The 23,278-nt window shown below is 46.9% G+C and overlaps 1 protein-coding gene across 1 annotated transcript in view; it reads right to left on the bottom strand.

Annotated features, from left to right (window-relative positions):
- The window catches only part of SCNN1G (sodium channel epithelial 1 subunit gamma), a 29,464-nt gene extending 6,590 nt beyond the window's left edge, over positions 1–22,874 (bottom strand). The window contains exons 1-8 of the mRNA XM_038763734.1: positions 22,755–22,874; positions 18,463–18,831; positions 14,864–15,176; positions 12,564–12,757; positions 11,564–11,667; positions 10,184–10,347; positions 2,962–3,060; positions 1,572–1,689 (exon numbers count right to left, since the gene is read on the bottom strand). Of these exons, the coding sequence (XP_038619662.1) occupies positions 1,572–1,689; positions 2,962–3,060; positions 10,184–10,347; positions 11,564–11,667; positions 12,564–12,757; positions 14,864–15,176; positions 18,463–18,779 (1,309 nt within the window). The 5' untranslated portion in view covers positions 18,780–18,831; positions 22,755–22,874. The remainder of the gene's footprint in view (positions 1–1,571; positions 1,690–2,961; positions 3,061–10,183; positions 10,348–11,563; positions 11,668–12,563; positions 12,758–14,863; positions 15,177–18,462; positions 18,832–22,754) is intronic.
- Between the last annotated feature and the right edge of the window lie 404 nt (positions 22,875–23,278).

Genomic DNA, 23,278 nt, shown 5'->3' with positions numbered 1-23,278 from the left:
CCCCATTTAACAGATGAGGTAACTGAGGCACAGAGAATAGTAATGACTTGCTCAAGGTCACTCAGCAGACAAATGGCACAGTTGGGATTAGAACCCGGATCCTTCTGTCTTCCAGGCCTGTACTCTGTTAGGCCATGCTGCTTCTAGAGTTGGTAGACACATTCCCTGGCCACAGTGAGCTTACAGTCTACAGTGGGGGACTGGGGAGTACCTCAGACCTGCTCACTGAACACACCCAATAACTTTCACATTCATTTACTCATCTTACCCTTCTCCTCCTCATCTGCCCTCCATTTCCCCTTTCACTTTCCCTTTGACCTTTCTCTTTTCTTCTATTCAGTACTTTGCTTGACACCACTCCCTATTTCTGGAACCAAATTCCATTTCTTGAGCACCTTTTCTCCAGTCTTTTAAGTCACTCCTTGAAATTCACCTTTTCTGCCTGGCCTTCAGTTACAAAACTTCTCCTCCTTAGTCATATTTGCTTGACAAAATGTTACGCCTTTATCAGTTTTTTTTTTCTGTGACTAATTGAAGTGGTAAGGTTTTCAGAGCCTAACTTTCTCTTCGCTCTACCTGCCTTCTGAGTCAACAGGCATTGTACAGCTCAGGGTGAAGCTGGGGACAAGAATTAGATGATAAGACTTTCCTATTCTGAGCTTCTGAAAAACCAGTGTGGGCCTTAACTGGGGTTGTTGTGCCTGTAATATCACTGATGGTTGTTAAAAGGAAGGATGCCATTTATTGAAAGGGGCCTTGGCCTGAATATGAGGTGGCTGGATTCTATTCCCATCTACATCAGTCAATCAATCAGTCAATCAATCAATCAATTGCATTTATTGAATGCTTACTGTGTGCAGTGCAATATATTAATGAGCCTTGTCACTCGGCCAGTACTTTAGTTTCTCTGTTACTCAGTTAATCCATCTGTAAAATGGTGTAAATATGGCTTCCTCTCAGTTTCCCTCTCTAAAGTTTTAAAATCCTCAAATGCAAATGAATCCATCAGTTGGTGTTACTTATTGAATGCTTGTTGTGTGTGGAGCACTGTATTAAGCATTTGAGAGAGTAAAATAGAGTTGGTAGACATGATTCCTACCCTCAAGAAGCTTACTATTTAATTCCTACAGCAATACTAAATAGAGAAGCCACCCAGAGTGTTCTGCCCACAGTGACACAAAACCCCAGTCAAACTGACCTTCTGAAAGGAAAGTTCTACCCAGACTCTCCCATAATTCTACCCTCATTGGAAAGGATCTTCTTTCAGCCAGCAAGTAAAAGCTGATGGAGAAAGGCCCAGAACATGTCCTGACACCCACCCCTCAGCAGCCGGGAGTTGGTGCGTTTACCACCTCGAGACCATCCTGTCCCCTAGGCCCTCAGGGATAAGGAGGGGCTCTGCCTCCAGAGCATCCAGTGGAACTGAATGACAAGGGTGCTTGTCTCCACCCCAGCGCTTAGTACAGTGCCTGGTACATAGTAAGCACTTAACAAATACCATAATAATAATTATTATTATTTTTAAAAGGGAGGCTAAAGAGATGCTCTGTTCCTGCCAAGGCAAAACTTACTCCAGTTGGGGTGTTTCTTGTAGTTGCAATACTCGGCCCCGGGAGGCAGAGGCTGAGTATACTGTGCACACTGACATTTCTCCACCATCTTCATCTGGAAGCACGAGTGAAGGCAGATCTGCAGGAAGAGACCCAGGAGGTCAGTCCCTTTCTCTCTTTTCAATACACACCCAGCCCCCCAGTTCCAGCAGCAGCATAGCCTAATGGAAAGAGCTCGGGCTTGGGAGTCAGAGGACGTGGCTTCTAATGCCAGCTCTGCCACAAGTTTGCTGTGTGACCTTGGGCAAGTCACTTAACATGGAGATCAGGACTGTGAGCCCCATATGGGAAAGGGACAGTGCCCAACCTGATTACCTTGAATCTACCCTAGTGTTTAGAACAGTGCTTGGCACATAGTAAGCACTTAACAAATACTATTACTATTATTATTATTATTATTATTATTCCAGGCCAGCCTGCCCTGCCCTCCAGAATCCAGGGTGGGACCCGGGCTAGTATGCAGACCCCATTCCAGGATACGGTCGCAGAAAATGTTGCTATTGTGGCCTCTCACCCTTCTGTCTGTTCTCATCCTATACATCAGCCTGTGGTTGAGGGCAGAGAGGAGATTTTTGCATTGACAAATTCTACAAGAGAGGCAGAATCCCCCAGAAAAAGAGACCACTATTTCTGAAAGTTGCAGTCCGGGATAAATTTGTCAATTATGATCCAGTTATGGGACAGAGGGAACCGGTATTTGCCGGTGGAAATGTACTCTGAGTCCTGCTGGGCAATTAGATAACATCAGGCAGGGATTAGTTATTCATGTGGCCCATTCGGAGACAGAGTCGTAATTGCTGGGCCCACTGCTGGCTGTGGAGAGTGCTCTTTCCCCTAGTCAAGGAGTTTCTTTATTGTTACATTGTACTCTCCCAAACACTTAGTACAGTGCTCTGCGACAGTAAATGCTCAATAAATACAATTGAATAAATGGCATAGTGGCCAGAGCATGGGCCTGTGAGTCAGAAGGTCATGGATTCTAATCCCAGCCCCGCCAACTGTCAGCTGTGTGACTTTGGGCAAGTCACTTCACTTCTCTGTGCCTCAGTTCCCTCATCTGTAAAATGGGGATTGAGACTGTGAGCCCCACATGGAACAGGGACTGTGCCCAACCCGATTTGCTTGTATCCACCCCAGCACTTAGGACAGGGCCAGGCACAAAGTAACTGCTTAACTAATACCATCATCAATATTATTATTATGAGTCTCTTTGCTGTCGTGGCTGTGATCAAGTCCCTTTGGCCAGCACCAGGTTCTGACCTTGTGGTAAATGAAGGTATAGATGAACACCCCCTTCCCCCCAGACACACACCACCAGTACTGTACCACCCACCCATCCGTCACCAGGTACCTGGAGTGAATAGGTTGCGTTGTAGATGTTTTTCACAGGCACGTCACTCCCGTCCTCAGTGCATTGGCTGTACGGCTGGCTGAGCTTGAAGGACTCCGTCTGCAATTCCCCAAAGAACACAAAGATACACGCACCCTAAAACACTGCTGCTTTTCAGGTGAGAGAGGGTCTGGGAGCAATAGATTGCTTCTGAACTGACCCACCTAGCCTTATTTGGACACTTATTTGGGAGACTTGAATGTTTCAAACAAAAGGGCCTGGATCCTCTTTGATGGATTACTGCTAAGGGATCGATTTCTGGCCTCTCCTCCTCACTCCTCAGGGAGCAGTGTCTGTTTATTGTGATATTGTACTCTCCCAAGCTCTTAGTACAGTGTTCTGATCATAATAAGTGTTCAGTGAATACAATTGACTGACTGACTGACTGGTTGGGAAATTTGCTCTCTTCCAGTCCATGGTGGTTATAATAATTATTATATTAATAATATATTACAATTACAATTATACCATTTGTTAAGCTCTATGTGCCAAGTACTGTACTAAATCCTGGGGTAGAGATCAGATAATCAAGTTGGACATAGTCCCTGTCCACATGGGGCTCACAGCCTAAGTAGAAAAGAGAAGGATCTAATCCCCATTTTACAGATGAGGAAACTGAGGCCCAGAGAAATTAAGTGGCTTGTCCAAGGTCACACAGCAAAGCCAAGATTTGAGCCCAGATCCTCCAACTCCCAGCCCCATGCTCTTTCCACTAGGATACATTGCTTTCTTGTATTGTGGAGAAAATACAACTTTTCTAGAAAGTAGTAGTAGTAGTAGCAGCAATAGCAGGAGAAGCAGTGTGGCTCAGCGGAAAGAGCACAGGCTTGGGAGTCAGAGGTCATGGGTTCATATCCCGACTCCACCAATTGTCAGCTGTGGGCCTTTGGGAAAGTCACTTAACTTCTCTGTGCTTCAGTTACCTCATCTGTAAAATGGGGATGAAGACTGTGAGCCTCATGTGGGACAACCTGATCACCTTGTATCCTCCCCAGCGCTTACAACACTGCTTTGCACATAGTTAGCACTTAACAAATGCCATTATTATTATTAGTGGTGGTGGCAGTAGTAGTAATAGTAATAATTGTAAAAGTAGTATTAAATAAGCACTTTCTCTTGGCAGAGCACTGCACTAAGCACTGGAAAAGAACACAGAGGTGGGAATTGGACTCTGTCCCTCAAGGGGCTTACAATCTATGAATATAAATGGGGGATTCATGTAAATAGCTATAAAACAGAGCACTCAGACAACATAAAGGCAGAAGACAAATATCTATACGGTGCCGTGGCTAGAGGAGCAGACCTTTAGGCTCCTCACAGAGATCCTTCTTCAATCCTTGAGAGCAGGGATTGTGTCTACAAACTCTGAGGGTTGGAAGGGGGAAACAGTAGTCACCCAGATGGATGCTAATTCTGAGCAGCTGCTCAAGAGACTCATGTTCAGGCTACAACACTAGAACCTCCCTCTTGGAAGCAATTTGGTTCCATCATCGACTCCTCCTGGCTCCCTCAAAATACATCAGAGGTGAGGACTTGGGAGACCTATGCAATTGAAAGTCTGCTAGTCCCTGAACCAGCTGAACTAAAAGGAAGAGCTGAGGTCTCCGTGGATAAGAATCATCCAGAAAACCTCACCAGGCCCTAAACAGGAGCCTGTTGCATCTTCTTGCTTCCTTATCCCAGGATTAGAGGTTTTTAACTGTCACGTCAGTTCGGGTTTCTTGGCCCTGGATCAGTGGGATGATTATTTTTGGCTTTCGATGGGTTCTTTTGTGCCTCTGGGGGAGTCTGGGCTTTAGTTGTTAATGTGCCCAGGTATCTAGGAGGAACCTGAGACACTTATGCCCCTCTGAACACACCTGTTTGCCACGTCACCCCTGCGAAAGCTTGCCCTCCGCCAGAGCTCAGGAGTTCAGGAGGGCTCCTGGCTGTGCTCCTGTTCTCTTCTTGTGGGGCTCAGGGTGGCCAGGACCTTCAGTTCTCGGCTCCAAGCACAATCATCTCTGAATACATCCTGCCAATCGCCACAATGCCCCAGGCAGCAATTCATCATCCTGTCTAGCTGGCAGTGGCACCCTAACCTGTTCTTGGCTACACGATGGCTCCTGTAGAACCCATCTCGGGTTCACCTCTCCTTCAGGTGATGGCGTGGAGCACACCGAAGTCCTCAAACTTGCTGTCTTCACAGTCGGGGGTCGTGTCTACTAACTTGGTTGTACTCAATTCCCCCAAGTGCTTAGTACAGTGATCTGCACATAGTAAGTGTTCAATAAATAATAATAACGATAATAATAATAACTATGGTATTTGTTAAATGCCTACTATGTGCCAGTCACTGTTCTAAGTGCTGGGGTGGATACAAGCCAATTGGGTTGGACACAGTCCCTGTCCCACATGGGGCTCACAGTCTTAATCTTCATTTTACATATGAGGTAACTGAGGCCCAGAGATGTGAATTGACTTGCCCAAAGTCACACAGAAGACAAGTGTGGGAGCTGGAGTTAGAACCCGAGTCCTTCTGACTCCCAGGCCAGTTCTATCCACTAGGCCATTCTGCCTTTCTACCAATGATTGATTGACTGATTGTTCTCTGAGCACTCTGTCAATCTTAGAGCATGATGGGCGAAGGTTACTTGGAAATTTTGGGGTTTCCAAGGAATTACTCATGGCTGAAGATTGGAGCAGGGGTGTAGCTTGGCTTTGGGAAATGTATTTTATCTCTGAGAATGGAGACCACGGATTGGTAAACAGCTCTTCCCTGGGCAGTGATGGCTAGCAGGTTTCCTCAGAGTACCGTGGCTGGAACAGGGGGCAGGGAGCGTGTTCTATTGACTAGATTGTATTATACTCTCCCAAGCATTTAGCACAGTGTTCTGCACACAGTAGACACTCAATACACTGATTGAATGATTGATTGTAAGAGCATGAACGTGGGAATCAACGGTTCTAATCCTAGCTCCACCATTTGCTGGCTGTGTTATCTTGGGCCAGTTCCCTCATTTGTAAAACCCCCTCCTCCCTAGACTGTAAACTCCATGTGGGAGAGGAACAGTGTCTGACCTTATTATCTGGTACCTATCCCAGAGCTTAGTACAGCACTTGGCACAAAGTAAAGCCCTTAACAAATGCCATAATTACCATTTATCAACTAGCACCTCATAGTCTTGAAACTGCCATTTCCTGGGTAGTTCTGAAGGATAAAGGCCCAGGTAGTAAACAGCACTAGTGGGTAAGCCCAGAAGCCAAGGCAGTAGCCGGAGAATTTCCTATTGATTCCCATTGAGTCTGGCCAGCTGTGTGGGCTGCAGTAAATGGATCCCAGAGGGGCCATGGCTATAGAGGAGACCAGGGTTGCTGGCTTCTGAGACTTGCTTTTACATTTAATAAAACACTTACTATCAAACTTTTCTACCGACAGGTCTAAAGAGATGGCAGGCAAACCCTGTGAGGTGGGAGTGGTCAGGTGGTGGGAGGGGAATTGTGGCTGTTAACATGGGAGCCGCCATCCCAGCGTGGCTCAGTGGAATGAGCCTGGGCTTGGGAGTCAGAGGTCATGGGTTGTAATCCTGGCTCCCGACATGTCTGCTGTGTGACCTTGGGCAAGTCACTTAACTTCTCTGAGCCTCAGTTACCTCGTCTGTAAAAATGGGCATAAAGACTGTGACCCCCACGTGGGACAACGTGATCACCTTGTATCCCCCCCAGCGCTTAGAACAGTGCTCTGCACATAGTAAGCGCTTAACAAATGCCATCATTATCATTATTATTATTATTATCTCGACATACGACAGTCTCTAGAAATCATTCTCGGAAAGTGGCAAGCCTGACCGGACCCCCACCCACCTCACTCCATCCCATCCCTGTCACTGCACTCATTCCTGGCTCGGGCTCCCCTAGTCTGGCTATGACCTCGGCATTGTGGATGGCAGCCAATGAAACTCCTGGGGGGGCAGCAGGGAAGGGGAGGTTGAATTGGACTGGGCAGAGTCTTGTGGGCCCCCTGGGATGGGGCTGAAGCTAGCCACTCTGACAGAAATGGTAGGCAAGTGACCCTAATTAGGGAAGGAAGAGGGAGAAGGTTGGACTGGGATGGGCAGACCCGATGGTACCTTCCGGCTGCAAGTCAGTCAGCAGTCAATCATATTTACTGAGTGCTTACTGTGTGCAGAGCTAGTAAGCTTATTGTGTAAGCTCTTGGAAGAGTACACTACAACAATATAACAGGGAGGGAGCTGGAGGTTGGTCCTTCAGCTCCACATTGGTAGGGATCCTCTCCCCTTGGGAGAAACTGAGGCCCAGAAAGGGCATGGGCCGGCCCAGGAACACCAAGTGAACCAGAGGCAGAGCAGGATGACGGGAGGGAGAGCTGGCTCCCTGCACAGCTGCATTAAATGAGGAGGTGACAGTGGATGTGACAGCTGCTTTGACATGCCTGGGATTCCTTCTGCTGTTCCCTTGGGGTGGTTTTATAGACACAGCCAATTTTCACTACAGACCTTTCATGAATTTGCAAACAGTTGGCAACTTTGGAAGGTGATCCCTGATCGGGAGCAGCCTCCTCGTCACAAAACCCCTGGTCACCCCAGAGACTTTGCTCCACCTGCCACGGGAAGGTCTCGGCAGTTGAGTTGGAAGAACTTCCTGTGTACCACCAGATGTGGACCATTTCCCAGTGGCTGCTCCCTGAATATTTCCCTGAATTTTGCAGTCTCCTTGTTCCCAAAGCTGCTACTGGGTGAGGCCTTCGCTCAGTGGCTATTACCAGCTCATCCAAACCGCTTCTGGGCAACGATTCCAGTGGATTGCTTGCTTTCATCTCCAAATGGAGGGGAGAGGGAAGGGAAAGGAAGGATACGATCAAATTGTTTTTGCGTTTCTGCGGTTCCTATTGTCTTAGGCAGCAATTACCATTTTCTTCCCTGGGTTTCCAGGGATGACACAGCTCATGGCCTGGAAGAGGCTGTGGTTGCCAGGGCCTCCCTCTGCTGACTGAGTGAGGCAGAGCTCCAACTGAGGAGTGGGAGGGAGGCAGCCAGGAAAACTTCGGCTAACTCACCTGATGGGATTGAGCTTTAGAGTCAGCTGCTTTGGAAAAGAAGCTACCCAGCTACTTTTCTCCAAGATCCATCAGTCAATCAGTGGTATTTATTCACTGTCTACTGTGTGCAGAGCATTTGGAAGAGTACAGTAGAGTTGGTAGACAGGATCCTTGCCCTCAAGAAGCTTAGAGTTTAGAGGCGGAGACAGATGTCAGCCTGGGGAATTTGGTAACTGGAATGCTCAGGGGAGGGGCCTGCTTTTTTCACTGATGACAATTGGAATTGGGGTCTTCCTGGTGCCTGCCCAGGGTCAGAGTATCTCCCTGATCCTGTCTGGGATCTGGGCATGGGTTCTGTTGGCTGAATTTCCTCAGGGTCTTTGCCTCTGCCTGCTTCCCCCACAGAAGGCATTTATATGCTCTGGGGGCTGTCTGAAGATGTCAAGCCCTTCTGCTGCCCCCAAACTGGCAGGCTGTGGTCACTAATAACAATAATAATTATGGTATTTGTTAAGTGCTTACTATATGCCAGGCACTATACTAAGTACGGGGGTGGATACAGGCAAATTGGGTTGGACGCAGTCACTATACCACGGGGGACTCACATTCTTAATCCTCATTTTACAGATGAGGTAACTGAGGCACAGAGAAGTGAAGTGACTTGCTCAAGGTCGCACATCAGAAAAGTGGGAGGCAGGATTAGAACCCACGACCTTCTTACTCCCAGGCCCGTGCTCTATCCATTACCATGGTGCTTTTCATTCTGCTTTATTTCAGAATATGAAGCTTTCAAGCCAGTTCGGCAGATCATCATTTTTCACTTGCCCTTGTTCGTTTATCTGTCTCCTCCTCTAGACTATAAACTCACTATGGGCAGGGAGCGTGTCAACCAACTGTGCTGTGTCAACTGTATCAACTGTGTCAAGCACGTAATTCAGTGCTCTGCATACAGTAAACACTTAATAAATCCAATCGATGATGGTGATTGCCCTTGGCAAAGTAACAATTTATGCCAGGACTGTGGGAAAATAGATAAGAAAAAATAATTCTGAAGGTTTAGGTGTCTGCTTTTAGTGGTTCTACCACTGTCTTACCCTGGTGAAATGTAGTCAATGGGTTCAGCCCTTCACCTGCACATTTTGTTCCTGATCCTTCTGGTCTCCCTAGGATGAAATCCCAAAGAGGGCTTCCTCACTGCCAAACCAGGTCTCTCAGCTTTTGATCAAGGGCTAATAATAACAATAATGATGATGGCATTTATTAAGCACTTACTATGTGCCAAGCACTGTTCTAAGCTCTGGGGGAGATGCAAGGTAATCAGGTTGTCCCACGTTGGGGCTCACAGTCTTAATCCCCATTTTACAGATGAGGTAACTGAGGCACAGAGAAGTTAAGTGACTTGCCCAAAGTCACACAGCTGATAAGTGGCAGAGCTGGGATTAGCACCCACGACCTCTGACTCCCAATCCTGGGCTCTTTCCACTAAGCCACGCTGCTTCTAATGCCTTGGGCAGTAGCCCGCGCTTCACATCCAGCAATGAGTTGGTGAGCCCAGCTAGTCATGCCAAAGGAATTAAACCACGAGTCCAGCAAGGAAAGGAAAATTAGAAACCACAAAGGGAGCCAAGGTGATAAAGACAGTGGGAGTTGTGGGGGTAGTGGGGGAAGGAATGGACAGGAAAAGGGGGCAAGTAGCATGGCCTAGTGGAAAGAGCAAGGGCCTGGGACTCAGAGGACCTGGGTTCTAATACCAGTCCTCCATTTGCCTGTTGTGTGACCTTGGGCAGGTTCACTTCACTTCTCTGTGCCTCAGTTTCCTCATCTGTAAAATGGGGATTCAATTCATGTTCTCCCTCCTATTTAGAATGTGAGCTTCATGTGGGACAAGGACTGTGTCTGGCCTGATTAACTTGTATCTACCTCAGTACTTAAAACAGTGCTTGACTGTTTTGACGAGTGCCCTCGTTGTGGGCAGGAAACACCTCTACCAACTCTGTTGAATTATACTCTCCCAAATGCTTAGTTCAGTGCTCTGCCCACAGTAAATGCTCAATAAATACCGGTGATTGATAGTAAGCACTTAACAAATACCATAAAACAAACAAAAAAACTCCAATCCTCAGAAGCAAAATGGCAGGTCCTTACCAAGTGCATTCCTATCGAAGTGGCAATTGCCGTCTCAACCTCTGTTCCTATATCTTCAATAAAGGGATATTCATCTTGGCGATGGACGATCACTTTGGCCCCAGTCGATGACACCAGGAAGGGGTTGTAGTCCTCTTCGTCAATATAAAGGATAACCTGCAACCCTGGGGGAGAAGCCATAACCCTGGGTGAGTGGCGGAGAGCATGAAGATGAACACCTTATCTATTTTTCTGGAGCCTCCAAACTTTGTGTGAAGCACAACATATCCTCACAAGAGATGCATATCTGCCCTCAGAGGCCTGTGGGACCTGACTGTAGGCTCAGCTGAACACAAGGACTACCCAGTGGGGAAGATGTCATGGCCTAGTGGATAGAGCATGGGCCTGGGTGTCAGAAGGGCCTGTGTTCCAATCCCAGCTCTGTCACTTGTCTAATGGGTGATCTTAGGCAAGTCACTTCACTTTATGCCTCAGTTACCCCATCTGTAAAATGGGATTAAGACAGTGAACCCCATGTGGGATAGGGACTGTGTCCAACCTGATTTGCTTGTATTCACCCCAGTGCTTAGTACGGTGCTTGGCCCATAGTAAACACTTAACAAATACCATTATTATTATTATTTTAGGTAAACATTTCTGAGACCTGGCTCTGGATGGCCCCTGCTGGCCCTTCCCAATCTTCACAGGTATCCTACATGGACAAGTCCCAACAAGACCTGTGGGAAATCTATCAAGTATGGACCAGGTGTGGAGAGAAAAAGAGAGAGAGAGAGAGAGAGAGAGAGAGAGAGACTGACTCACAAATGCCCAGGCCTTCATCTACAACTTTTCTTCCTATTGGTAGATGGCTCTCTAGACACTACCAATTTCCCAGGCTTCTCCTTTAACTAACGAGAGGCTCTCTAGATAATCCAGAAGGTTGGAAGTATAAGGGTGAAGGCTAAGACCAGGAAAGATGTATTGTTCATAGAAGTGTCTCTCTTTTCCCTTCTATTCCGATTGCACAAGGGAGGCTTTAGCTGTAACTCTAAGTTAGAATCAAACACCTGCAAGAACGGTCCCTCGGGTGAGTCTGAAATTAGATAAGCTTCTATAGCTTACCAACGGAATTCTTCTGGTACCCTCTATGTGGATCTGTCACTTCTACTACCTCAGGGGAGAAGAAGGGAAGTCTGGTAGTAAAATACATTAGGCAACTAGACATAGAAGTGAGGGAGAAATGGCTCTTGATGGAAAAATTATGGAAAAGCATCAGTGCTGTCTCTCTGATCTTGGAACGCAGAGGGGAAAGAATCTGCAACTGTCTAAAGTTCCCCAGTTAATGCTCCTGTCGATGAGCCAGTTTCTGTCAGAATACTGATCAAAACTTAATGTTCTTACCGTATTCACTACCTCCCATAGAAGTGCTGAGTACTGTCTTGTTGGCTCCACTGTTGAAAGTGTAGCAATTGCCATGCATCGGGTGATGAAAAAGAGTGAAGTTCCTAAAGGGATGAAGCAGGTTTGAATGAGACTCAAACTGGGAGAGGCAGGGCAAGGATGAAGGGACATTTTAAATGTTGGCAAGGCAGTGTTCTCATTTCCCATTTTTCCATCTCTTGGAAGCTTGGAAGCTCCTCTTGTTCCCCTCTTCCCTGCTTTTCTTCCAGAACATTTTCCCTGTTTCTAATTACTCTTCCTTCTCTAGATCGCATTTTCTAGTCCCTTGCCCAACACCTCTGACTCACCCCACCCAATCAATCAGTGGCACTTATTGTGTGCCTACTATATGCAGAACACTGTACTAAGCACTTGGTAGAGTACAGTATAATAGACTTGGTCGACACAATCCCTGCCCTCAAGAATTTATAATCTAGTAGGGGTGACAGACATTAAATTAAAGATGGGGAAAGGACAGAGTATCACAATATGTACATAAGTGCTGTGGGGTGGGAATCAAAGCGCTTCAGACCTAAGAGTAAAAACGATCACTAGGAAGGGCAAATAGGGTGGGGGAATGAAGGGTTAGACAGAAAAGGCTCCCTGGAGGAGAAATCATTTAAATAAGGCTTTGAAGAACAGGAGAGTGATGGTCTTTCAGATATGAATGGGGAGGAAGTTCCAGACCGGAGAGAGGACCTGAGCAAGGTGTGGATGACAAAAGAGCCGAGAACAAAGCATGGTAAGAAGGCTGGCTTTAGAGGAACAATAGTAAATGAAGGAAATAGTGTTCTAAAATGATTGAGGGGTTTATGATGTCTACTTTGGACTCAGAGCTTTCCATCTAAAACCCAACAGGATGTGAGTAATAGGTTTTTGGCACCAAACAACCCTGCCCTCTGGGGAAGGGAACACCTAAAGACCAAAGACAGGGCCAGGAGGCTGCATTTGACCAACTAACCTTGAGTCACATGAGATGCCATCGAAGAAGCAGGTGACCAGCAGCTCCTCGATAGAGTAGCTCATGTTAGTTTTCTTCTCCAGGGGCACCTGGGCCATGATGTTCATGTAGTGTAACTTGTACCATTCCTGAATGGCATTCACCCCTGAGCTGAAGGTGTAGAGGGCACAGTCGCTGGTGTCATTAGTAGCACACTGTTAATGAAAGAGGGAACACCATGAGGCTCTGCTAATTTGGGGGTGTGGTTCTATGCTAGGATCCCTTCCTAGTCCTTTTGTCCTGCGAGGGAATGGGGAAGTCCTGCCTCTGCCTTTGACAGATCTGTTGGGCCACCAAGTCCCAAGGATGAAGGACTCGCCCAGACCCAGGGCCATCTACAAGGGGGTTTGGTCAGCCCGGGGAGACCTGGAGGGATCTGCTTCATGGGGCAGGAGGCCAGTCAACGCAAGTAGCTGGCAAAGTCCGGTCATCAAAGTGAAATGGAGGATTAAATAATTGTGTGGTCAATCAGGCAGTTGATCTGGATAATCCAGACAATAAATTCTTCTCCGGGCCACAGGGATCGCAGTCATCATTGCTAGTCTGTTACTAAGCCATCCGCATCACCTGGACTGTGGCCTGGGGATTAGAGCCCTGGACAGGAGCCAGAAAACCAGGGACCTTAGTCTTAGCCTTGCCCCTAAATTGCTGAGGGCAAATCTCTTAATTCCTCAGGCCCTCTGTTTTTCCAACTGGAAAATAGGGATCATTCCACCTGCTTCTCCTTGCCTCATGGGCAAATTAAAATGGTAGATGTGGAAAATACTTGCGTAAGTTCTTTGGAGAAAAGGTGCAGTATAAAACAAGGTATTACTATAATGATCGAATGGCCAGGGTGCTTCCCTTTGAGGACTCTAGGAAATGAGTTGTCAAAGAGATGTGGATTAAGGGAGGGTGAAGACAACTTGAATAAGGTTATTGACACTTTGGGAAAATGGGAAATTGGGAAAAGGGTTCTACAAAAGTAGGACAAAATTCATTTGCGAGAAGTGGAGGGATTTCACTTATCGGCTACACTGCAAACACGGATTGGGGAAAGATTGAATAGGCACGAGTCCTGCCAGAAAAAGATTTGAAGGTCAAAGTTGGTGATCAGCTAAATATGATTCAACAAAGTACAACTGTTATTTAAAAAGCCTTGGCATATAAACAAAGCCGTGGTTCAGCTACGCCCCAGTTAGCACTCTTAACTGAGTCTGTGAAAATAGAGTGTGAGGTGAGAGACCAGTTAGTTTCCCATAAGAAAATAATGTGAAGTGCATAAATGCATTCCCAGAATCTCCCCCAAATTGAACAAAACAATATCAATATAAAACTGTGATTAAAAAACACAAATCAAATCAGCCATAATTAAAGATGGTGAATTTGATTTTTAAGACGTTTGCAAGCAAATGTTTTATTTGCCAAGGGTTGTCTTTCATGTGCTATAGAAAGGCATCTTGAGCTATCACACTAGGAGAGCTGCCATTACCTAATTCTAAATTGAAATGGACTTTAATCACTCCATTTAAATCTGTCAAAATATCTCTAAGATTGACAGCCAGGAGGAGGGAGGTGTTTAAGTGAAGGCAAATTTAGCAACATCATCAGGAAGTGAGAGAGTGCTGTAAGAAATGCCAGTATTAAAATTCCAAATTAAATTAATTCTAAATGAAAATTTAGCTTGAAAAAAGGGACTAGAACAGGGTGACAAAAAGATCAATGAGGTGGAAAAGTAGTTTTATGAGGCTAAAAGAATTGGGGATATTTAGCTTAAGAGAAGGCTAAAGGGTGGCTTAACAGTCTTGAAGTGTATGAGACATTTATGGGAAGATGCTGACCAAACTAGAGGAAATGAGTTTAAATTAAAGCCAGAGATATGTTTGTTGGACAAAGGAAGAACTTTTTGGATTGTTAGGGTGCTGAAACATTGGAATGGGTTACTAAAGGAAGGTTGGTTTTCTTCTGTCCCCGGAGATCTTTAAGGAAAGAATAAGCACCCTCTCACCCTCTGTCCTTGATGGTTTAGTTATTCACCTGCCTGCCAGTTGATAGATAACTCAATGACCCTTCCAACTGTAGGATCCTGAAATAGGGATTCAAGAACTGGAAATTCAATTCACAAATTCTTAGAGGAGACTGGTGTGGGTCTGGGTCTCCAAGGACAGGATAGAAATGGTGACATACAAGACTGCTTCCTTAGGACCACTTCATGCAGTGGAGAATGCTCCATGCAGCCAGGACACAGCAGGCCCCAGAGCCATAGGTAGTTTGGGTCTTACCAGTTGGAAGCCAACAATGTCCTTAGTCTCTTGCACATGCATGACTCCAGAATTCCTGTGGACGATGTTGGCGCTGATTTTCCGCTTTCTTCCTGTGATTAATTCAGTAGCCTTCTTGCCAGTCTCATTTGGCTTGAAGGACAAAAGAGGTAGGATGTTCAGGAATTTAGGTCTCGTGTCTTCCCGGGAAGAGTTCGGGGCATCAGCCTGCCGGCGTTTTCGATTCTTGATTTCATTTAGCCCATATAAACTCCTCAGGGCATTTTTGGTCTCCTGGTCCAGGTCGGCTAGGACCTCTTTCACTGCACTGTACCTGCCGTTCCAGAAGGAAAGGATCAGAAATTCAATCATGGGGGATGCTGAGGTTTTCTCTAGAAAGCCTTGACCCAGGTACCGCTCTGGTTTTAGTTTGCCTAATTTTCCTAGCTCTGCCCTCCTGCTTATTAACTCAGCTTTAATAACTTTCTATAACCCTAAACGGCTTTTCAGTAAATGCTACAAAAGGTGGAACTGGCTCATTTCTAAGACTTGTATTCTTATATTTGCCCCCTCATATCTGACAGACCACCACTCTCCCCAACATCAGAGCCCTATTAAAGAACATCTCTTCCTGGAAGCCTTCCCTGATTAAGCTTTCATCTCCCATCCCATTTTCCCTCCCTACAGTACCACCTATACACTTAGACCCATATTCCCCAAGCACTTAGCCACTCAACCCACCCCACAGCACTCATGTATATATCTTTATACTTGTAATTGATTTGAACATTCATTCATTCATTCACTCATTCATTCATATCTATTGAACAGTTACTATGTGCAGAGTACTATATTAAGTGCTTGGGAGAGTACAGTACAACAATAAACAGACACATTCCCTGCCCACAGTGAGCTCACAATTTATCTGTGCCTCAGTTACCTCATCTGTAAAATGGGGATTAAGATTGTGAGCCCCACGTGGGACAACCTGATCACCTTGTAACCTCCCCAGCATTTAGAACAGTGCTTTGCACATAGTAAGTGCTTAATAAATGCCATTATTATTATTATCTCCCTTGATTGATTGTAAGCTCTTTGAGAGCAGGTATCATGTCTCCTTACTCTGTCATACCCTCCCAGGGGCTTCTTTTTTAAAAAATGGTATTTTTAGGTGTTTTACTGAGTGTCAAGCACTGTTCTAAGCACTGGGGTAGATACAAGTTTATCAGGTTGGACATAATCTCTGCCCCACATGGGGCTTACGGTCGAAGTTGGAGGGAGGTGGATTTAATCTTCATTTTACAGATGAGATAACTGAGGCTCAGACAAGTTAAATGACATGCCTAAGGTCACACAGCAAGCAATCGACAGACCCGGAATTAGAACACGTGTCCTCTTACTCCTAGGCCCGGCTCTTTTCACTAGGCCATGTTGCTACTCTACAGTACTTAAATACAGTGTTCTGCACATCATAAATTTTCAAAAAAATGCCACTGATTGATTGATTCTGGCAGTCAGGCACTATGGTTTCCCTGCTGTTGCCCGAGGATCATCCAACAATCAAAAGCAGCTGCTGGGTGATGCCCGCTGACCCCAAGTCCCCAAACAGCTTTGACTGTGCTAGCCTGTCCATGCGCCCAACGTGTTTACGGAACCTGATCTGGACTGCAGTCACAGCGTGGGGAGAGGACAGTGGACTGATAGATGGACTGATGGATGGTGGAGAGTCCTCCCAGAATCTCTCAATCCCACTGAGCACTCTGCAAATTGGGGGTTGCTCAGGTTTAGAGTAGGCTCTGTCCCATCCTAAGCAGCTGCTGGTTCCCCAAATTTGCTCCACAACCAATCTGAACTCCAGAGCTATCCAGCAGCCTGGGTGAATTCTGAAGTGCTGTCAAAGTGGTTTGAATGCTTGGGTGAAATCTGGCTTAGTTCTCCTGCCATTCTGCCTTTCAGAGTTCCAAGTCTCCTGGGCTAGTGGAATGAGGAGTCCTGAAATTTGTTCCTAGCTTTGCCCCCGACTCACTGCGAGACCATGGACAGAACACTTCCTCGAGAGCATCCCACAGGTTGAGTGGGAATGGCCATACTTTCTATCTCCCAAGACAGCTTTACGGATTCGAAGAAAGAATTCCTGAGGGCAACCCATTTCCAACCACCTCTGGAGCAGATGATAGAACTATTTTAATTGGTGCAAATGAATGATCCCAATTAGCAGGCTGATGCATCTGGAGAGAGAGGAGGCAGGAAGTCACGAGAGGGACTTAGTCAAGATGGGGCTTCCCGCTCTGAATCAGGAGCAAGGCCACATCTTGCTGAGAGGGAAAGGGGCCTTGAACTGCTCAAGTGGGCTGCCGAGGTTTCCTCAGACTTGGAAGCATGGCCTAATAGAAAGAACACTGGCAAGGGAGTCAGAAGGATCTGGGTTTTAATTCTGGCTCCACAACTTGTCTGCTGTGTGACCTTAGGCAAGTCAGTTCACTTCTCTATGCCTCAGTTCCCTCATCTGTAAAATGGAGTTAAGACTGTGAGCCCTATGTGGGACAGGGGCTGTGTCCAGCCCGACTATCTGTATCTACCCCAGCGCTTAGAACTCTGGGCCAGGTAAGCACTTAACAAATGCAACGGTAATAATAATAATAATTGTTATTATTCAAGAGGACTCTCTTCACCCTACCAGAGAGAAGATACTCAGACTGCAGAAGCCTCTTCACGGCATTTATTTTCTAATGGCCTCACATTACCACTCATGGCGACTCGGTCACCCCCCACTTCCTGTTCCATGGCAGCCCTCAGCACGGAGGCAGGGAGGCCAGTGACTAGCCTGCCGATGCCAGGTTTTACATCAGGAAAAACTTCCTGATTCTATGGCTCCATTCCCAAGAAGGGTGTGTAATGCTCTGCAGAGTTTTTAGGAATATGCTAGTCAGCTATCTGCCTGGGACAGATTAGGGATGAACCCATCTGGAGTGGTGGAATGGACAAATTGGCCTCCCTAAGATAGACCTCCCACCTGTCCTTGTTTCCCATGAGCTTACAGTCTCCAGACAGATTCCCTGTGGGCGGGGAATGTGTCTGTTTATTGTTGGATTGTATTCTCCCAAGTGCTTAGTACAGTGCTCTGCACACAGTAAGCATTCAATAAATATGATTGAATGAATGAATGGTCCAGGGGCAAGCTGACCCCTGACCCACAGGTCACCCCTGAACGTCCCTCCCAGGACTGGGCTAATTTGAGCAGGTTGCGTTCAACACTGAGTTTATTTAAGGCCTTTGGAGTCAGAACCTGTTGAACTTATGGGCCATTTATACCCTTCCATGAATTAATGTATACCAAATGACGTCAGTAAAGTAGGGGCCTCCTGGATTTACTGGGGAGAAGCTTCAGTCTGGGATTCCGTAGAAAGAACCGAACTGGCTGGGGCAAAAAGGGCTCCAGGAGCCCGAGGAGCCCTTGCCATATCCAGGAGATTGGGTGTCACTTCAGAGGCCTTCTGGTCCTCCCCAAGCCTGCCACAATTTGCCCAGGGCTTCTCCTCCCATTCTCTAGGCAAGAACTACCCACCTTGTCCCCGCCTGCCAGCCGCCCCTTCCCCCAGCCCAGATCCCCAGACACTTGCTTGTAGGGGTTGATATTGCAGATGGTGACGGCAGGGAAATCCAGCTTCTGGAAATGCACCGTGATGGTGACGGAGACTGTGTAGAAGGAGAGGATGAGCAGGGCGCACTGCCAGACGATCAGCCCCACGGCCGTCAGGGTCAATATGATCCAGATCAGCCGGCGCAGGCGGCCCCGGGACACCACGATGCGACGGCAGCCGTGAGTGTTGGTGTTGAGGCAGTACCATTTCATCAGCTCCTTGATGGTCGGGGCCTGGGGCCCCGTGACAGGCAGATTCTTCTTGATCTTGGCGGTGATCTTCTCCCCCGGTGCCATGGTGGAAGCGTAATCTAGTAGGGGTCAGGGCGGTGGGGTTGGCAGTAGGGTTCTGGATCGGACAAATTAGGAGAACAAAGTCACTTAATGTCTCTGGGCCTCAGTTTCCACATCTGTAAAATGGGGAACCTACACCTGTTCTCCCTCTTCCTTAGATTGAGAGCCCAGTGAGGGATGGGGACGATGTCCAACCTGATTATCATGTATCTACCCCAGTGCTTAGTACAGTGCTTGGTGCACACTAAATGTTTAACAAATACTATTGGCATTATTAACATTAATATTTGTAATAACAATTATAAAATTAGAGCCATCCAAGGAACAGAAAACCCCCACATTAATTCCACATATTCCCTGAAGGTTTTAGTCTCTCTCTTTCTCTCTCTCTCTCTCTCTCTCTCTCTCTCTCTCTCTCTCTCTCTCTCTCTCTCTCTCTCATGTGTGAGTGGGATCCCTGGGATCTCTGGCTCTTTCTCTTTTCCCTTTGGTTGGGGAGAGTGCCAAGCAGACCAGAGGAAAATCCCACTCCCTTTATCTTCTGGACAGTTTGCACATATGTTTTTGGCCCATTCTCCAGGATATTTGTTTTTGAATGGTGTTTGCTGCCAAAAAAATCTGTCTGCTCCTCTTACAGCTCCTGACCTGCCTCTGTGGGACTGGGTGGGGATTAACTAGTACATGACAGGAATGCAAATGTGAGAAGTTTAGAACTTTAAATTTTATCATTAAAGTGTTATCATTATTTTGAGTGCTGTGTGATCTTGGGCAAGTCACTTAACCTCTCTGTGCCTCCATTTATTTAATCTGTAAAATGGGGGTTAAAAACAGCTGCTCTCACTACCTTTTAGGCTGTGAGTCTCTCTGGGACAGGGACTGTACCTGAACTGATTATCTTGTAAGTATCCCAACACAGTTTATGGTAGGCACTCGATCAATGCTATTATCATTATTGATGTGGTGCCTGCTTTCTAAGGAACACAAAGCATTCCTACAAAGAGCTCAGAGAATGGTTTCATGTCTTTAAGGTCATGGGCTCTAATCCCAGCTCCGCCGTTTGTCTGATGTGTGACCCTGGGCAAGTCATTTCACTTCTCTGTACCTCAATTCCCTCTTCTGCCAAATGGGGATTAAGATTGTGAGTCCTGTGTGGGACAAGGACTGTGTCCAATCCAATTATTTTGTACCTACCCCAGCGCTTAGAACAGTCCCTGGCACATAAAAAGCACTTAACCAATATTACCCAAATACCAATATTATTATTATTATTATTTTAACAAGCACCCCTGCTCAAGCAAAAGGACAAAGGAACATCATTCCCATTATAAAATGGGAAAAGTAGGGAGTACTCAGTACTAGAATCCAGTCCTCCTAAACCAGTTCTATTTCCCCCAGATCACACAAAAATAAGCAAAATGTACAGATCATCAAAATTCCTAATAATTTCCTCTCTTTTCCCCACTGCTTTGGGCTAAAGTCATATCCAAGTGTCAAAATTGTCTGATTTCACTTTCTCTTCTTTCCATTGCCCACCCTCTGTTGACAGTTCTATTGAGCAGAACAATGATCAAACACCAGTCTGCGGAAAGAGAAAAGAGGAGGAGCAAAATCCACCAACTGGATATATTAGTAAACTTCAGTTAACTTCATGGAGGGTTGTCGAAATGCAAAAAGAAACTTCTCCTCGGCCTCTTTGGTAACGATGCTTGATTTGACCTCAGAATCCAAGGGTCCCGGGCTGTGGTCCACCTCCACCCCCTTGCCATCCGCAAAGGTTAGTCCTGGGGAGAGGCCGGTGGAGATGTCGGGAGAGAAAATCCTCCCAACAGAAGCAGCCTCAGAGGGAGTAGAAGCTCAAAGTGGTTAAAGAAACAAATCGGATGCAGTTTGGAAGTAACGAACCACAACTGCTTTAACTGCAGCATGAACCGCTTCAGCCCGCTTCCTGTCTGTGTGGCTTTGCCAGTCAATGACCACTTTCTATCATCGAGAAAATAGTCCCGTACTCTTGCTTTTGAAGCAGCAACCCAAGGTTTTGGAGACAAAAATGGGGTCATGGCTTCTTTAAAAGAAAATGGAAATCCGTCCTTTCCCATTTCAAATATTTGGCACGTTGCAATAATAGAAAATTTACCAAAAAATGGATCAGACATAAGCAGCTGTCAGAACTGTACAATGAGCCACAGACATTCCTAAGACTAACACCTGAGGTAACCTGTAGCATCTGTATGTGCGAGGAAGATTCGTTCTGAAAGCTTTTTTCCCCTGCTGTTTTTCATTATTTATGAGACTTTGAGGTTCCTTCAGATTTGCCCAATTAGGAATAACTGTAATGGTTAAGACTTAGCATTTTTGTAGACCAAATTAATAATAATAATAATAATAATAATGGCATTTACTAAGCGCTTACTATGTGCAAAGCAATATTCTAAGCACTGGGGAGGTTACAAGGTGATCAGGTTGTCCCACCAGGGGCTCACAGTCTTAATCCACATTTTACAGATGAGGTACGTTATCTACACTCACTTGAACCATTTTCCTTTGCTCTTTTAGCCCCGTTCGCTATTCTTTCTTAAATCATCCAACTGGAAGGAGAATTTACATGGGTAAAAAACACTTAAGGGCTTCCTAACAGAACAAGAATCTGCAATCTTTGAATGCTGCTTGAATTTCTACTAGAAAATCAGGTGAGTTTCGCTCCAACCATCCATGCGGCAGTACCGGCTAATGGAAATATTTATAATCTGAAAAGGAATTTCATTCGGTGCAATTGTTTGGCTGTGAATAAGTCAGGCCAAACAGGCTTTTAAAATACTTTTCTTTTCCTGGAATGTGAGCTATTCCCCCAAAAATGTACTTCAGTGGCAATAAAGTGATACCTTTAAATAATTTAAATGTCACCCAAGGCATGGACCTTAAGAAAGACCTTATTAATGATGTGCATAGATCTATAATTCTACTTATCTATTTTGATGGTATTGACAGCTGTCTACTTGTTTGGTTGTCTGTCACCCCCCTGTAGACTGCGAGTCCATTGTTGGGTAAGGATTGTCTCTATTGCCAAATTGTACTTTCCAAGCACTTAGTCCGGTACTCTGCACAGAGTAAGCACTCAATAAATACAATTGAATGAATGAAGAAAGGAATAAAGAGATAATCCACCGCTGAGGTTTTCCTGCGCTCCCTTGGGCAACCCCAGAATCTACCTGTTTGGCAGTTACAGGCAGAGTGTGGTGCTCAAACTGCTCGGGGCGGACTACCACACCTGGAAGGTGGCACGGATGGGCAGTCTTTGGCTCTAGTTGCAGACCGTGGGTGGGGATGTAGGCCGCGACCTGCCCCTGCCCCCCGGTCCTGCCCCTGGTCATTCAATCGTCTTTGTTGAGCTCTTATTATGTGAAGAGCACTGAACTAAGCGCTTGGAAAGTACAATTCAGCACTAATGACAGACAGGGACTGTGTCCAACCTCCTTTAACTCGTGAGCACGGGCTTGGGAGTCAGAGGTCGTGGGTTCAAATCCCGACTCCACCAATTGTCAGCTGTGCGACCTTGGGCAAGTCACTTAACTTCTCTTTGCCTCAGTTCTCTCATCTGTCAAATGGGGATTAGGACTGTGAGCCCCACGTGGGACAACCTGATCACCTTGTATCCCCCCAGCGCTTAGAAGAGTGCTTTGCATATAGTAAGCGCTTAACAAACGTCATTATTATTATTATTATCGGTCCAGCGCTTAGAACAGTGCTTGGCACATAGTAAGCGCTTAACAAACACCATTATGATTATTAGTATTAATCCCTGCCCACGGCGGGTTTAGAGTCTAGAGGGTCTCGCCCCCGGGTCCTGCCCCCTGGTCCCGGCCCGGGCCGGGAGCCCCAAGAGCCGGAGCGGAGCGGGTGTCCGGCGGGCTGGCCGGCAGTCCGGAGGTGAGGGGTCAGTCCCCCCCACCACGGGCGTCCCTGGGGGCTCCCCCGGCTCACCTGGTTGGTGCCGCCCTCCCTCCCTGCGGCCGAGAGGGTCCCGGGCGGGGATGCGGGGCCGGGATGCGGTGCGGGCTCCTCTGCGCTGCTCTGCCGTCCGGGAAGCAGCTGGAGCATCCCCGCCTGCTGCCGCCGGGGCCTCTTGTGGGCCGGGCTCCGTCCCCTCCTCCTCCTGCTCTCCGGCCCCTCCTTCTCCTCCACGATCCCTCCTCCTCTTCCCCGGCCCCTCCTCCTCTTCCTCCTCCTCCTCCTCCTCCTCCTCTTCCTTCTCCTCCTCCTCCTCCTCCTCCTCTTCCCCCTCTTCCCCCTCTTCCCCCTCTTCTCCTCCTGCTCCTCCTCCTCCTCTTCCCCCTCTTCTCCTCCTGCTCCTCCTCCTCCTCCTCTTCCCCCTCTTCTTCTGCTCCTCCTCCTCCTCCTCCTCTTCCCCCTCTTCTCCTGCTCCTCCTCCTCCTCCTCCTCCTCCTCTTCCTCCTCCTTCTCCTCCTCCTCCTCCTCCTCCTCCTCCTCCTCCTCTTCCCCCTCTT

The sequence above is a fragment of the Tachyglossus aculeatus genome, chromosome 21 (assembly GCF_015852505.1).
Source record: "Tachyglossus aculeatus isolate mTacAcu1 chromosome 21, mTacAcu1.pri, whole genome shotgun sequence".
Lineage (NCBI taxonomy): Eukaryota > Metazoa > Chordata > Mammalia > Monotremata > Tachyglossidae > Tachyglossus > Tachyglossus aculeatus.
Note: the sequence above shows the minus strand (reverse complement) of the source record. Positions and strands in the feature narration are given on the sequence as shown.